At 38.4% G+C, this 13183-nt stretch overlaps 5 protein-coding genes across 5 annotated transcripts; 4 read left to right on the forward strand and 1 right to left on the reverse strand.

The window, feature by feature from the left end:
- CBG01693 lies at nucleotides 1-755 on the forward strand (the record flags this gene model as incomplete). Its single annotated transcript, XM_045235859.1, has 5 exons — nucleotides 1-48; nucleotides 99-168; nucleotides 285-344; nucleotides 394-650; nucleotides 699-755. 5 exons carry the CDS (start codon nucleotides 1-3, stop codon nucleotides 753-755), a joined length of 492 nt encoding a protein of 163 aa, XP_045091909.1.
- Nucleotides 756-1657: 902 nt separating this feature from the next.
- On the reverse strand, nucleotides 1658-4522 carry CBG01692 (the record flags this gene model as incomplete). The annotated part of the gene is made up of 15 exons (XM_045235860.1): nucleotides 1658-1732; nucleotides 1778-2104; nucleotides 2151-2276; nucleotides 2322-2396; nucleotides 2443-2674; nucleotides 2720-2796; nucleotides 2842-2930; nucleotides 2976-3144; nucleotides 3177-3332; nucleotides 3380-3491; nucleotides 3538-3731; nucleotides 3781-3944; nucleotides 3995-4196; nucleotides 4247-4436; nucleotides 4482-4522. The coding sequence occupies 15 exons, from the start codon at nucleotides 4520-4522 to the stop codon at nucleotides 1658-1660; spliced, it is 2229 nt and encodes a 742-aa protein (XP_045091910.1).
- A 456-nt stretch (nucleotides 4523-4978) lies between these two features.
- On the forward strand, nucleotides 4979-5506 carry Cbr-htz-1 (the record flags this gene model as incomplete). The annotated part of the gene is made up of 3 exons (XM_002634086.1): nucleotides 4979-5148; nucleotides 5199-5359; nucleotides 5409-5506. 3 exons carry the CDS (start codon nucleotides 4979-4981, stop codon nucleotides 5504-5506), a joined length of 429 nt encoding a protein of 142 aa, XP_002634132.1.
- A 521-nt stretch (nucleotides 5507-6027) lies between these two features.
- On the forward strand, nucleotides 6028-7865 carry Cbr-chat-1 (the record flags this gene model as incomplete). Its single annotated transcript, XM_002634085.1, has 7 exons — nucleotides 6028-6127; nucleotides 6238-6551; nucleotides 6599-6689; nucleotides 6834-6979; nucleotides 7177-7372; nucleotides 7611-7776; nucleotides 7826-7865. 7 exons carry the CDS (start codon nucleotides 6028-6030, stop codon nucleotides 7863-7865), a joined length of 1053 nt encoding a protein of 350 aa, XP_002634131.1.
- Nucleotides 7866-9456: 1591 nt separating this feature from the next.
- Nucleotides 9457-13090, forward strand: CBG26436 (the record flags this gene model as incomplete). Its single annotated transcript, XM_045235861.1, has 2 exons — nucleotides 9457-9549; nucleotides 13088-13090. 2 exons carry the CDS (start codon nucleotides 9457-9459, stop codon nucleotides 13088-13090), a joined length of 96 nt encoding a protein of 31 aa, XP_045098026.1.
- Nucleotides 13091-13183: the final 93 nt, after the last annotated feature.

A 13183-nucleotide genomic window follows, 5' to 3' on the forward strand; every position in this document is an offset into this window, starting at 1 on the left:
ATGTCAGAAGCCATGTCACTGAAAAGGCCAAGATCAACTTCTAACACAGTAAGTTTCTTCGTTTAAATTTACGAAAAGTTTAGATTTCCACTTTTCAGACTGAAGAGCCAGAAGAGAAGTACAGTGCGCACACGGCCGCTCAACAAATGCTGCTGAATCCTGCTTTGGGTAAGAAAAAAAGAAATCTTCTATTTTTATTTATTTGTGATACAGTTCCAGTGTCAACTGCTCGAGGTGTCCAATCTCTTAGTTTTCCCTTGATGCAATACTGTCAAATGATTCAGCAAATGCAACATCAGAACTGGAATACCCATTATCAATGATGAGGAAAGAAAAAGAGGATGGTTGGAGTTTCGTAATGCATTAATCTCAGGAAAACAGACTCATTTCCAGCCCAATCTGCGTCGAACACACCAGCCTCTTCCCGAAGACAAACTATGAGTACTCCATCTGTGGGTCCCCGCCCGATTCGTGTTCCACAACAATCGATTTTCAATCCTCTTCACTTTGGAATGCTGCCCCAATCTCAACAATTAGTTCCTCCGAATATAGAGGATGCTCCTTCTTCATCAACCGGACGTCCACAATCTCCTGCACCACACATTTATAATGTTCCAAGTTTTCAAAGAGCGGACGAAGAGATCTATACGGTTTGATCAGCTGGAAAACCTAGCTGAATTATATATATTTTGTTTCAGAAGTTTGTTGATTCAGTTCGAAAATTGGCAGCAAAATTGGCAATGGAAAGGAGTTGATACGATATGGTTTTGAATGTTTTTTCATGTTTAGATCTCTCTATTTCCATTTTTCTCTTGTGTCGTGATCCGAAAAATAAAGTTATTTTTCCATTTCTTTGATTATTTTGTACTGGAACGCCAGCTGGCATTTTGCAAATATAAACTTAAAAATTGAATTTTAGTTATTAATATAATTCAAAATGTTCGGATATTCAGAGAAGACGACACAATGGATCATCGGATACTTCTTGTTCAATTTATTCGCAATCGTCTACATTTATTTGTTAGTATTTTTTGGTTTCCTCAGTATTTTGCCGCAGAGGGTCCCACAGCGACAACTACCGTAACCTAAACATATTTTTATTTACCGAATTTATTTTTCTGGATTTTCGTGAGTTTTATTCGAAGACAATCAGTTAAAAGCGAGAAAAAAAACGTTGGAAAATGTTAGATTTTCTAGGTTCTTCTTTGATGGATGGATCAGTACAGTGATTTCGGTCATCACTTCCTTATTCGTTTGGGAAATGCTGATTTTCGGCGTCCTGGCTCCCGACGAAGTATTCATGGAGGTAATTGGAGAAGTACATTTGCCACCATCGAACTCCGGGGTATTTGAGTCTATGACTAATTTCAAGTCTAGTCCTGAACTTACAGATCATTCGATCCCCACTCCCTTCTGTTCGTGATGTTATAGTTTCTTCTGGTGATCACTGATAAAGATTTTTCATACACTGATTTATCATAATTCACAATATAAATAGCAATACTTTCGAATAAAATAATATGTTCGGGTCAGGGGGACACAATTCAAAACCGAGATCTTGAAGACCGGTTAGGTTTCAGATAACCGAGAAAGCAATAAGTATAGTGAAATAAAGAAAGACTACCATAATAGTACAGACAGTTCAATAAAAATGTGTTTAATCGAGACGTTCGAGATAGTCGATGACTCGTTCGATGGCACGGAATCCCGAGTTGGACTCGATTCGTTTTGACTGAAATATTTCTGAAATAGTTATATTCTAGAGCGTCAATCCTACCATCGTGGCTTTTGTGAATTCGTACAATCGTTTCAATTGTGCAATCATGTTTTCAAAAGTGTTTCCAGGAAGATGTTTTCGGACATCATCAAGATGTTCCTCATTTTGTTGCAAAACGAAGCCAGTGAGCAAGGCATGATAGGAAGCAATCACACTTCCTTCCATATGTGCTGATGCTTTGTTCATGACTTGTTGGAGAGCGTGTACAACATCAACTTGGTCCATGTTGTCCATCTTGTTCCTATCCAGTCTTCCATCCTTTCGCACACCGTCCTCGTCACTGCTATCTTCGTTATCTTCTTCATCACCCTCTCCACATCCTCCTTCCTGTATATTGACTAATTTGGAAAAACTGTATCATCTGGAAATATACCTCGAATGCCAATTCTTTATCCAAATCTGCATCAACAATTTGCGCTTGCGCTTCATGATAAACGAACAGTCGAGATATCGCTTCCAGAGCCGGAACTTCTTCTACTTCTTGCCCCGGTATCATCATCTATAAAATTGCACTCGAGTTAGAATTTAAATGGGTTTTATTAACCTTGACATGTTGTGAAATCAGAACTTTCCGATTAGAGTTACACCGCTCCACTAAGTTAGTTAGGAGAGACGTCATCTGAAAGAAGTCTATCGTATTTCCATCGTCCACTCATCAAACGTACCATCACATTAATATCGTATGCATCTTCTTTTCCGTATTTTGGAGCGAGATACGTAAACGTAGTTAAAGCATTCGGCAGGAAATTATCAATTTGGCCAAGCCTTGAACAGCATAATTCGTTGTCATGGGAAATGTTAATTAGAAGTCTACACATAAGAGCAAGACAGGATATATATTTCTTGACGGTTTCTTCAGGCATATCGTGTACTTTGTCATGAATAACTTGAAGAAACCTGAAATCATTATAAATCTACATGGAATGGGATAAAAGCTGATACTTGGCAAGGCTTTTGATGAGGATGTTGGACCGATGAGACACGAGGAATGCTTGATTCTTCTTATGAAACGCAGAGCTCTGAAAACTCAGGTATTGGAACTGAAATTGTTATTGGACGAATACCGATTCCAGAATTCTAAAGCAACGATTGAGAACAAGAATATGGAATGTGTCTTCGCTTCCGTCGGCAATCAGATTCACATTTGTCTCAACTGAAAAACACAATTTCAATGTGATATAACGAAAAAATGTCTTACTTTTAGCAACAATGAATTGGAGAATTCCCAAGTTAAGAAGCTCGTTTTTGAAAATCTCATCATTCACAGCACGACTGCAGATGAAAACGAGAGCTTCGATGATCAGTGACGACGGTGACAAGCAATCCTTTCTCATATCGAAAGACGCCTTTTGACCGCCGACTTCTTGCTTTTCAATGTTGCGTTGAATACTTCCCAAACCAAATTCAAAACTTTATCCTTCTCTTCTGGACGCTGCTCCATGTTTTCAATACGAAGAAGCTGGGAAACAAGGCGTAGTGTATGGTAGTCAATTTTGATAGAGTTGAAGTCACGGGTCAGAAGATAGAGAACAGTTGATGCAGCTAGGGCAAACAGCTGAAAGTTGAAACCAATAACGAAAAAAAAAACGGATAGTAACTCACGTCGTCATCTGGGGAGTTCAAAATCGCTTTAACAATACTCGTTGTCATGTTCTCACTCTTAATGAACTGTCGAAAATCAGGTGAGACACACTTTTTCGCCAACGAGATTGCACTAAAACATGGAGGATTATATTTCAGACGTTTTGGCAATGACTCACCTTAGGCATTTGACCTTCATGGACGCATCAGCAGATCTTAAGCTGCTCAGAATATATATCAAGTCGTGTTTGAAGTCGGCGTATTCTCCAGATTCTCTCAACTCATTCGCTTCTTTGATATGCCGAATACTTTGTCTTTGTATGTTTGATGAAGATGATGAATATGAGCTACTTGTGGCGTAAACTGGCTTGCGCTGGAAACAGGAAAACTTTTGGTTTTAAGATAATAACAAGCGTAATCACCGGAACTGCTGAAACCGCAGGTTGGTGCACTCTCCTCGATCTTTGTGAAGACGATGTAGAAGCACCGTGCTCGTCTTCAATAGCATTATCATCATCATCATTCGTCCATTTGTGTGTGTAAACATGTTTTTTCTCTTGTTTAGGAAAAAATTTGGCTCCGCCCACTGTAAAAGTTTATAATTTAACATCTTATGTTTCACTAAAAGTGACGTACTGTCTATTTCGTCTTTTTTCTTCTTCTGAACAGGAGCTGTTGCCATCGGACTGCTCTCATAGTCGAACCCTTGACTCGACGATGATCTTTTAAAGGAGCGTGCATTTGATTCTCCCCCAATCGCAGATTCTTCCATTCTCTTATTTAGTGATGATGTTGACGATTGACTCAATACTTCCGGCTCACTCTCGTCGCTGAGGTTCTGAATAAAACAAATACGCTGAATGATCGAGAATATAAACTGATATTTACAGTGTCCGGATTTCCTTCAGACAATGTTTCCGGAAGACTCAATGGGGGAGAAGAAAGCGGATTGAGAGGAACATCGGAGCTGTCTGGAGCATCAGGGGCTTCTACAATATCAGGTGTAGACGAACTTTGATCTTCGTCTGCATTATGCTCCTGTTGTGCCAATGTAGCTTGGAAACGCCTTCGGACTATTCTGTAAAGGAAACCTTGTGATAATCTCTTGAAACAGTGCACTTACGGCTTCGAAAAGATATCATTTGGATCAGATTGTGATGCCATTTATTCCGATACAATAATGTATTTGTAAAATCCCCTTAGCTTTATTTTTGTACCAACTCCAGTATTTGATAATTCGCGCGCTAAAAAAAGCGAAAACGCTCCCGTAAATCCACACAAACCACAGTACCTCTCTCGCTGCGAAACCCCGCGCGTATCTTACTTCTTGGCACTGTGCCAAGAGGGAGGAGACTGTCGTTTGCGCGCGCTTTTGAGCATTTTGAACGTTCACTTCGTCATTTGAATAAATAAGGCTAATCAATCTGTTTTATCAAGTTAATTTCAATAATAAGTATTTTGTGCATCTTGTTTTTCCGAAATTATAAACATCGGAGATGTTCGTTACCGTATTTGGTTTAAATTTCACAATGTACATTTGAAATCTTAGCACTCTATTGTTATTATAATATTCGGTACCGTTTGTTATTTTACCTTTTTTACAGCTACTCCACGTCTACAATGGCAGGAGGAAAAGGAAAGGCCGGAAAGGACTCCGGAAAGTCCAAGTCGAAAGTCGTCTCGAGAAGCGCTCGCGCTGGACTCCAGTTTCCAGTCGGACGTATTCACCGTTTCCTGAAGCAGAGAACTACTTCCAGTGGACGCGTCGGAGCTACCGCTGCCGTTTACAGGTGAGCTATAATCCTTCTTCGAAAATTTTCATTACGAATATGATTTTCAGTGCCGCAATCCTCGAGTATCTTACCGCCGAAGTCCTCGAATTGGCAGGTAACGCCTCCAAAGATCTCAAGGTGAAGCGTATTACCCCAAGACATCTTCATCTCGCTATTCGTGGAGACGAAGAGCTCGATACTCTCATCAAGGCAACCATCGCTGGAGGAGGTAAACTCAGAAATTAATAAGATTTTATTCTTTTGTTTTTTTTTTACAGGAGTCATCCCACACATTCATCGTTATCTCATGAACAAGAAAGGAGCACCAGTCCCAGGACAGAAGGCAGCCGGAGCACCAGGCCAAGGACCCCAATAAGAAATACAACCAACTCGAATAATCTAATTAATATCTTCCCAATTTCATCCAGATTAATACTCTCCCCCACTAGGCGTTAAATTTATTTGACACTGCCTCATTTTAATTCATTCTCTTCTGTCTCATTTTTTCACTTTAAACTTTTTTAAACCCAGATACTCGGAGCGGCTCGGTTCGCACAGACAATCTGTTGTATTCAATTTAACTCAAAAGTTGATTGATATATTTTTCACCAATGTGCATTTTGAATGTCCCAATTTTAAACAAATAAAGATCTCGAGATGAAGAAATTTTTACATAAACGGAGTAGATTTTTAAAAAGCTGTTGAAATACGAGCGAGCGTTGTATCGATTCGAACAAAACTGAGACGCAGACACACCTACACTAGGCTTGGCATGACGCATAAAGTCAGTTGTTTGCGGACAAACTGCCTTCGTTTGTCATTTAAAAACCTTTTTCACCTTCATATTTTTCGATGAAACATTTCCCCACAAATTTAAAGATAATTAGTTGATTCAGAATGCCTCCGAGAGACGCTGTCCAGACGGCGACGCAGTTAAGTGGAAGCGCTTCGGAAGGGGTTCAAAACGACACGAAAGTGCTCAAAAACAGACCAAAAGGTGAGATTTCAAAAGATTTAATATTATTTGTTGTGGATCAAATTGAACGATTCGAATTTTAGAAAAAACACTACTCTTTTGGTTCTGAAATCAAAAAACGCTCATTCCAGCAAGCGCACTTCGACAACAGAAACTTCCTGCATGGCAACCAATTCTGACTGCAACGACAGTCATCCCAACCGTCTTTGTGATTGGTGCCATATTTCTACCTATCGGCGTTTTTCTGTTTATTGCTTCTGATTCTGTTTCTGAATATCCGATCGAATACACTTCGTGCTCACCATCGCCATGCCGATTACAAATCAATTTACCCAACGCGTTCGATGGTGACGTCTACTTGTACTATAACCTGGAAAACTACTATCAAAATCACCGCCGATATGTGAAGAGCCGGAATGATCAGCAATACTTGGGAGATTTAACTGTAGGAACCACATCCGCATTCATTTTTTGTGACCATAGAAATTTCAGAACGTAAAAGATTGTGCTCCATTCGACTACGACCCAGAAACGAAGAAACCAATCGCTCCATGTGGTGCAATCGCCAATTCTATTTTCAACGGTGAGTTCTCTTTAATTATCCAAATCCTTAACCGACAGAAAACGTACATCTGCTGGTCACACTATACATATACGATGTATTCTAGGGCATAGGACCCTTTAGCCCTTCAGTAGGATCCTCTGTACATATATAATTATTCTTCAGACACCTTCACCCTCACCTACCAATCGGAGACTGGCCTACCCATCGAAGTTCCAGTAACGACTCAAGGTGTCATATGGAATGTGGATAAAGATCGCAAATTCAAAAATCCGCCGCTGAATGGAGGCAATTTGTGTGACGCATTCAAGGTATACTGTTTGAGAGCGAGCAGTGGGGTATTGTGACGTCATCGGGGGCACAGTGCGCAATGAGAGCAACAGCTGCGCAGCTAAAAGATGCGACCGCAGCGTATTATTCACATAGATGAACGTGTTGGATGATAGAAGGGGTCACAAATATCGAGGGGGATTCTAATAACAAATGAGAATAAGGGACTGTTTTGCAGGATACCGTAAAACCACCAAATTGGAGAAAGAATCCCTGCGATGTGGGTGGATTCGAGAATGTTGACTTCATCGTTTGGATGCGAACGGCGGCTCTCCCATACTTCAAAAAGTTATGGAGAATTGTTGATAGAAACTTGAATCCTGCATTTACCAATGGTTTACCTAAAGGAACTTATGTGCTGACTGTTGAAAATAGTGAGTTCTGAATAATTCTTGAGAAGAGAGCATTGTCAAATCTTTCTAGTACGAAAAAATCGCAGCTGTGAAAGAGAAATTCCGGTGGCCGTGGCCAAAGGTCCTATAACGACAACTACAGTAACCTAAAAAATCGACTGAAAACAAACTGAAATCAGGAAAAAAAACATTTTTACAGCTCCGATTTTTTGAACCAGAATTATAAAATCATTTAAATCATGATCAACTAAATTTTGAGATTATCCCGTTCAATCCTTCGGTGGCAAAAAGTACTTTGTTATATCAACCACCAGCTGGGCAGGAGGAAAGAATTCGTTTCTCGGAATAGCATATCTCGTAGTTGGATGTCTTGCAATTGTACTAGGAGTTGTCTTTGTTTTTATTCATTTAAAATTCGGTCATTCGTGAGTTTTTATTTTCAAAAATGCAATATAAGTATACTATCGATTTCAGAATGAACGAATTGAGCAACGTCTCGGGAGTACATCACTGAGTATTCGATCTTCAAAATGTTTGCCAGTGTACATTTGGATGTGTATTATCCTCTACCTTTTTCCATTCTTTTGTCTATAATTTTACCAAATTTTTCTTCGACTACCGATTGAAAATACGTCGGGTACTGACTGTTGTTTCTGTTTCCACTGTGAAAATGATTGCTTTGTGATAGAGAACATAATGATGAACTCTAAATGAAACCTTTGCATGTTTATTTCCAATTGACAAAGATCGTGGGGCGATGACGTCAGGTCGGCTCCCATCAGAAGAGGGCGAACAACATAAAATTTGAAGAAGGAGTCTTGTTTAATTCTCTTTTCTTCCAGAAAATTAAGAGATAACGAGTCGTATCACACATTGTCCTACGACCCGCGGGTTATTCAACTGATAACCGCAAGCATACCAAATATTTTTTCCGCCGTTTTTCGACGGTTTGTAATTCATTTCATCTGAAATAATGGCGTCCCATACTGAAAATGATGTTGTCCCTGAGATGGTCGATCATCGACATCTTCAAATGTGGAGGTTCGTTCGTTCTGTTTCCTGTGTTTCCGGGTTTAATTTCGAAAATAGCATGGAATGACACCATAATGAATCAGATGGGCGTAATGGAATGCGAACAACAAGAGTATGATAAGAGTAGAGACACCCAGACACGTGCTGCTGAATTAGTTGCATCAGAATTCAAAAATTGCGAATCCGGAATTCTTTCAAAGTTCTCGAACGAACAGAAATTAGAATGCAAATTGTGATGAATTTTGAGCGGAGGTGTATTTAAAATTGAAAAAAAGGAACCAATGTTTCCGGAAAATCCAGAGCTGATGTTTTTTTTTCGACCACTTATAGTTGGGCTTGAGTAGGAAGGCTTGCAAATTTTCGATACTGAAAAAATATTCCAGTAAGAAACTTCTTCGAAGTCGCATTTGAAACCAGCTGATAGGACGTCGCAAACGCTAAAACTGAATAATAACAATAACAACCTGATATGAATTACTTTCAGTTAATTTTGCTAAAAACTATTCTGCATGTTTTTATTTTTTAAATCGCAGCCTTGCTTACTGAGTAGCTATCCACCCTTTTCCTAGACATTTTCGGACCGGAATAGCTTTAAAAAGTTTAAAAATGTTTGAAATGAATTTAGAAATGCCTGGAAACGGCTCAAAAACGGATAGTGGTCCAAATAAAGCGGCCCAAAATGGCTGAAAACAAATTAAAAACATGTATATGAAAATTATTGGGATCCTTTCGTTTACAGTGTAGTGCTTGTATTTGACTTTCCAACTTTTCGAATGAAAATGGTCTAAAAATTGTATCTCATCTAACAGAACGGCACAGTCATACTCGAAGTTTGAGTTTGATATATACATATATAAAAATGGTGTTCTATTAAAGGTAATACGATAGGTGTAAGGGGAATACAAGTGTCCTAAAATCAAGTCGACTCAAGTAAAACTACGTTTTGTAGAACTGCTTTTTGTAATTTTATGTTCAGAAGTCTTTTTGTAAATTCTAGTCCGTTATAGTTCCCTTAAGTTCTGAAGTCGAGAAAAATATGATTTATGCCTATATGGAGAACAAGAATATTTCAGATGGCTACACAGTCGAGGTGGAGCACGTGGCAACACATCGGAGACGTCGTTGGAGTCTTCAGTCTCCGTTTCTACCAACAGTTTCGACTTCAGGTACGTCTTCCTTTTTTCCTCTTTCTGTTCTCTTCCCATTAACCTCTTCGACCAGTCTTTCTCTAACACCTCCTTGATTTCCGATCTATTTTCTAAAACGGCGTCCTAGATCGTGTAGCAGTGAAACGATTTATTCATTCTATGCTGTCTAAGATTCTTAGAAAAGAGTATTCTGACTTTTTCGAACTTCTACATATTCTCCTCTCTTTAAAAAATGACTCCTGTCGCATTCGTAATCATGTGTACATATTCTGGTAATTTTTTCGTTCAATTAATCTACTACATACTTGCGGAATACGTTCTTGAGAAGTTCGATCGTCCATCACCGGAGCAGGAGCTATTTCTCAATTGACGTTCTTTTGACGAGAGGACACCCACTGGGGTGGACGAAAATAAACGATGTTTGATTTCTTCTTCTTGATGGGAAAAATTTACACTGGAATTCCTGAAGAGAGAGGGGGGGGGGGGTGATAACTGATTGTTTCGAGTGAAAAATGTTTTATCACTTTTTGAAAATGCCAGCTAAACAATCTGGAATTTCTTGTGATTCAAGAGGAATGAAAATAGTTGGAACAACATGATGTGATTGAAAAAAAATCAGATTCATTGGATATCTGAAATTCCAGAAAAATAATTTTTCAGAATGTTAAATAGAAAGTGATGAATTTTCAGTCTTGATTTGCGTCAATGGGATGGTGTTGTTGAATTCTTCAGAAACAAAACAGGTGCATTTTCAGATATTCCCAAGTTCCTAATTCCGAGTCTCAGATCTTGGAATTTCTTGATTTGTTCTTCATCTTAGATCCGAAATTTTCTGAATTGGCTTTTAATGGTTCATGGTTGAACATATACCGTTAACACTCAACTTGCGCTTTGAGCTCGATTATACCAATTTCTATGAGAGATGTGAAAAAGTTGTCAACGGATAAAATGTTGGTGATATTATGACAAACATTTTTTTCCGTTGACAGATTTTTGTTATCTCTTATGGAAATTGAGATAATTAAGCTACAGTCCACGAGTAGGATTCTACATATTAGAGTGTTTATGGTACGTTGGATCTCTGGATTAGTCAGATTCTGCTAACTTTTCAGCTGCAACAATTTTCTTCCTCAACTCGTTTGGAGTTTGTCCCTGTTGAGAAAGTCATAAAAATTGTGGAATTCAGTGAATTTCAATTCTTTGCTTTCTGTTTTCTTGCTTTATTGGAAATGCGGAACTTTTCCTTTGCTCTAGAATGCTGCTATAAAGAAGAGCGTCTGAAACTTCTATCTCTCGCAAAATATCTGAAAATTTAAAAAATTGTAATATCCATTTATTCCTAAAAACTTTTATCGTTGAAAAAAAAACATTTAGTTTAATTTTTCGTTACTAAAAGCTCGCTGGTCAAACTTTTACAATTCGCTACCCAAACCGTCAACTTTGAGCTCAACTATCTCTCTTCCTAAAAGAGATAACTAAAACTTGTAAATTGATAACATGTATGTCATAACATCTCCAACATTTTATCGTTAGACATTTTTTAAAGATCTCTATTAGATTTTGAGATAATTGAGAAAAGTTATTTGAATTTCAAAATGAATACCTGAAAATTAAAAGTTTGTTAAGGAAGTTGCTTTATTGTAACAATTGATTTATAGATTTCAAAGACATGTGAAACCCTTACTGAACCGCCTACAATCAACCAAATTCCTTCTTTCTTCCATTTTCCAACTACAGACTTCCAGACACCACCTACCTTTTTTTGGTCTGTATACAAAAGAACCATGTTTGATTGAAACTAACACTTTTTTGATACAAAGTACATTCCGAATGTTTAAATGGTGTCTCACCCCAAACAAAAAAGTTTTCTTTCCAAAGTAACAGTTCCAAATGGAAAACCAATAATAGTCTGAGAGATTGACTACTGTTTCCGTACTGTTTGAGTGTGCTCTCTCTTTAAGATCTGTGCTCCCATTTCTCGGGTTCGAAACCCCTTCTCTCGTGTCTCTCTGTCCTTTCTTCATTCTCTCTCAATCACTGAGAAAACGTGCAAATAACATTACGATCGGAGAGAGCGGCAAGAATGCGAAGAATTTGAAAATCGCCCTCTCTCTCCCCGTGGGGCTGAGGTCCGCTTGTCCCCTCCCTCGCTTTTAGTCCCCCCATCTGATTGTCATTTGCGACTTGAAGAAGCATCAGAAATGTTCCTCTGCAATGCGACCACTGTGGCTCCATTGGATATCTCTTGGAAGAAACCATGTTGGGAAGCAGTGACACCGATGAAAAAATGGTACGTGTAGTATCCCAGTGAAAAGGAAAACCCACTTTCTTCTTCTCTCGGTTTTCTGTTTGTCCATGTTTTCTCGTTGCTGCGCTCTCTTTCTTTGATTCCCGCGCGGGGCGCAGCATCATCATACAGAAAAAGAAGAATAAGAAACAGACAGTCTGTGGAAGAAGAAATAGAGGAAGAAGAGGAAGAAGGAAAAGGCATAGATATGAGAGAAGAAGACCATCATTTTTCGAATTTTCCGAATTTCTATTCCTTTTCCTTCTTCTTTCTTTCTTTTCTTCTATTCTTCCTTCGGGGTTTCTAGTTTCAGATCGATTCGTTTTATCTTTTCTTTTCCCTTTTTCCCTCTTTTCGTAGCGGATGCGACTAATTGGTCAACTTTGCTTAGCCTTCGGCCTTCGACGTCGTCCACCAGAATTCTCGTCGTTCGTATTTTTCTTTGCCCATCTAGACCTTTCTCTTGTTGTGATGTGCCCTCTCCTGTTATCATATCAGCTGAATGCCAAAACTACTTTTAGAGGCATGCATTCTAATTGTTTTTTTAAAGAAGAAGAAGACTCTCTTTGCAAATAGGAATCAAATCTCATAAGAATTGAAAACACAAGAAATCTTTCAGCCTGCAAATCCTTAACTCTTTTCGCTGGTATCAGAAAGTTTTATTTATTACCATTTTACGACACCTTCAGATTTTTTGTTTCTTCTCATTCATTTAACAACATTAAAGAAAAAAACAAGAAAAAAAAGTTGATTCTGTAAACCAGTTTTCTCGGAAATCAAGAAAAAAATCCTTAAAATGAAACTGTTTTTGGGTTACTGTAGATGTCGTTGTCGTTTTTTTACCATCTTTCACGAATTTTGGCTCCAATAGTTGTTGATCAACCTTTCGTCCGTTTTTTGTCCGGTTGGTATTTTCTAAGGAAAATGTTCATGAATATGGCCTCAGATCTTTAGGATTCCTAGAAAATCATCCTCTCCGAGTTGTTTGATTTTTTAACCTCGAACAGTTAAAAAACGAAACTTTCTACGATTTCACAATCTCAAATCCTCTTTACTCGAGAACTGCATGCTTCACAAGATATTTTTCATTCTGAAAACTTATCGTTACCCTAAAATTAACATCTTGAGAATCACCAGAACGTCACAGAATTCCTCCAGATAGTGTAAAATCGAATTCTCTGAATGTCCACCTATAAATGACATCTTCTGCATTAGCACGTCTTCTTCTTCTTCTTCTTCTTATCACTCGTCCTCCTTCTCCTTTTTTAGTAGATTCTGCATCCTCTATTCGTTTATCCAATCATTCTTATGTTTCATTTTTTCAACTGAATACAACAATCTGGCTGTAAACATATTCGTGTCCTA

The sequence above is a fragment of the Caenorhabditis briggsae genome (assembly GCF_000004555.2).
Source record: "Caenorhabditis briggsae complete genome, chrIV, whole genome shotgun sequence".
In the NCBI taxonomy this organism is placed as follows: domain Eukaryota; kingdom Metazoa; phylum Nematoda; class Chromadorea; order Rhabditida; family Rhabditidae; genus Caenorhabditis; species Caenorhabditis briggsae.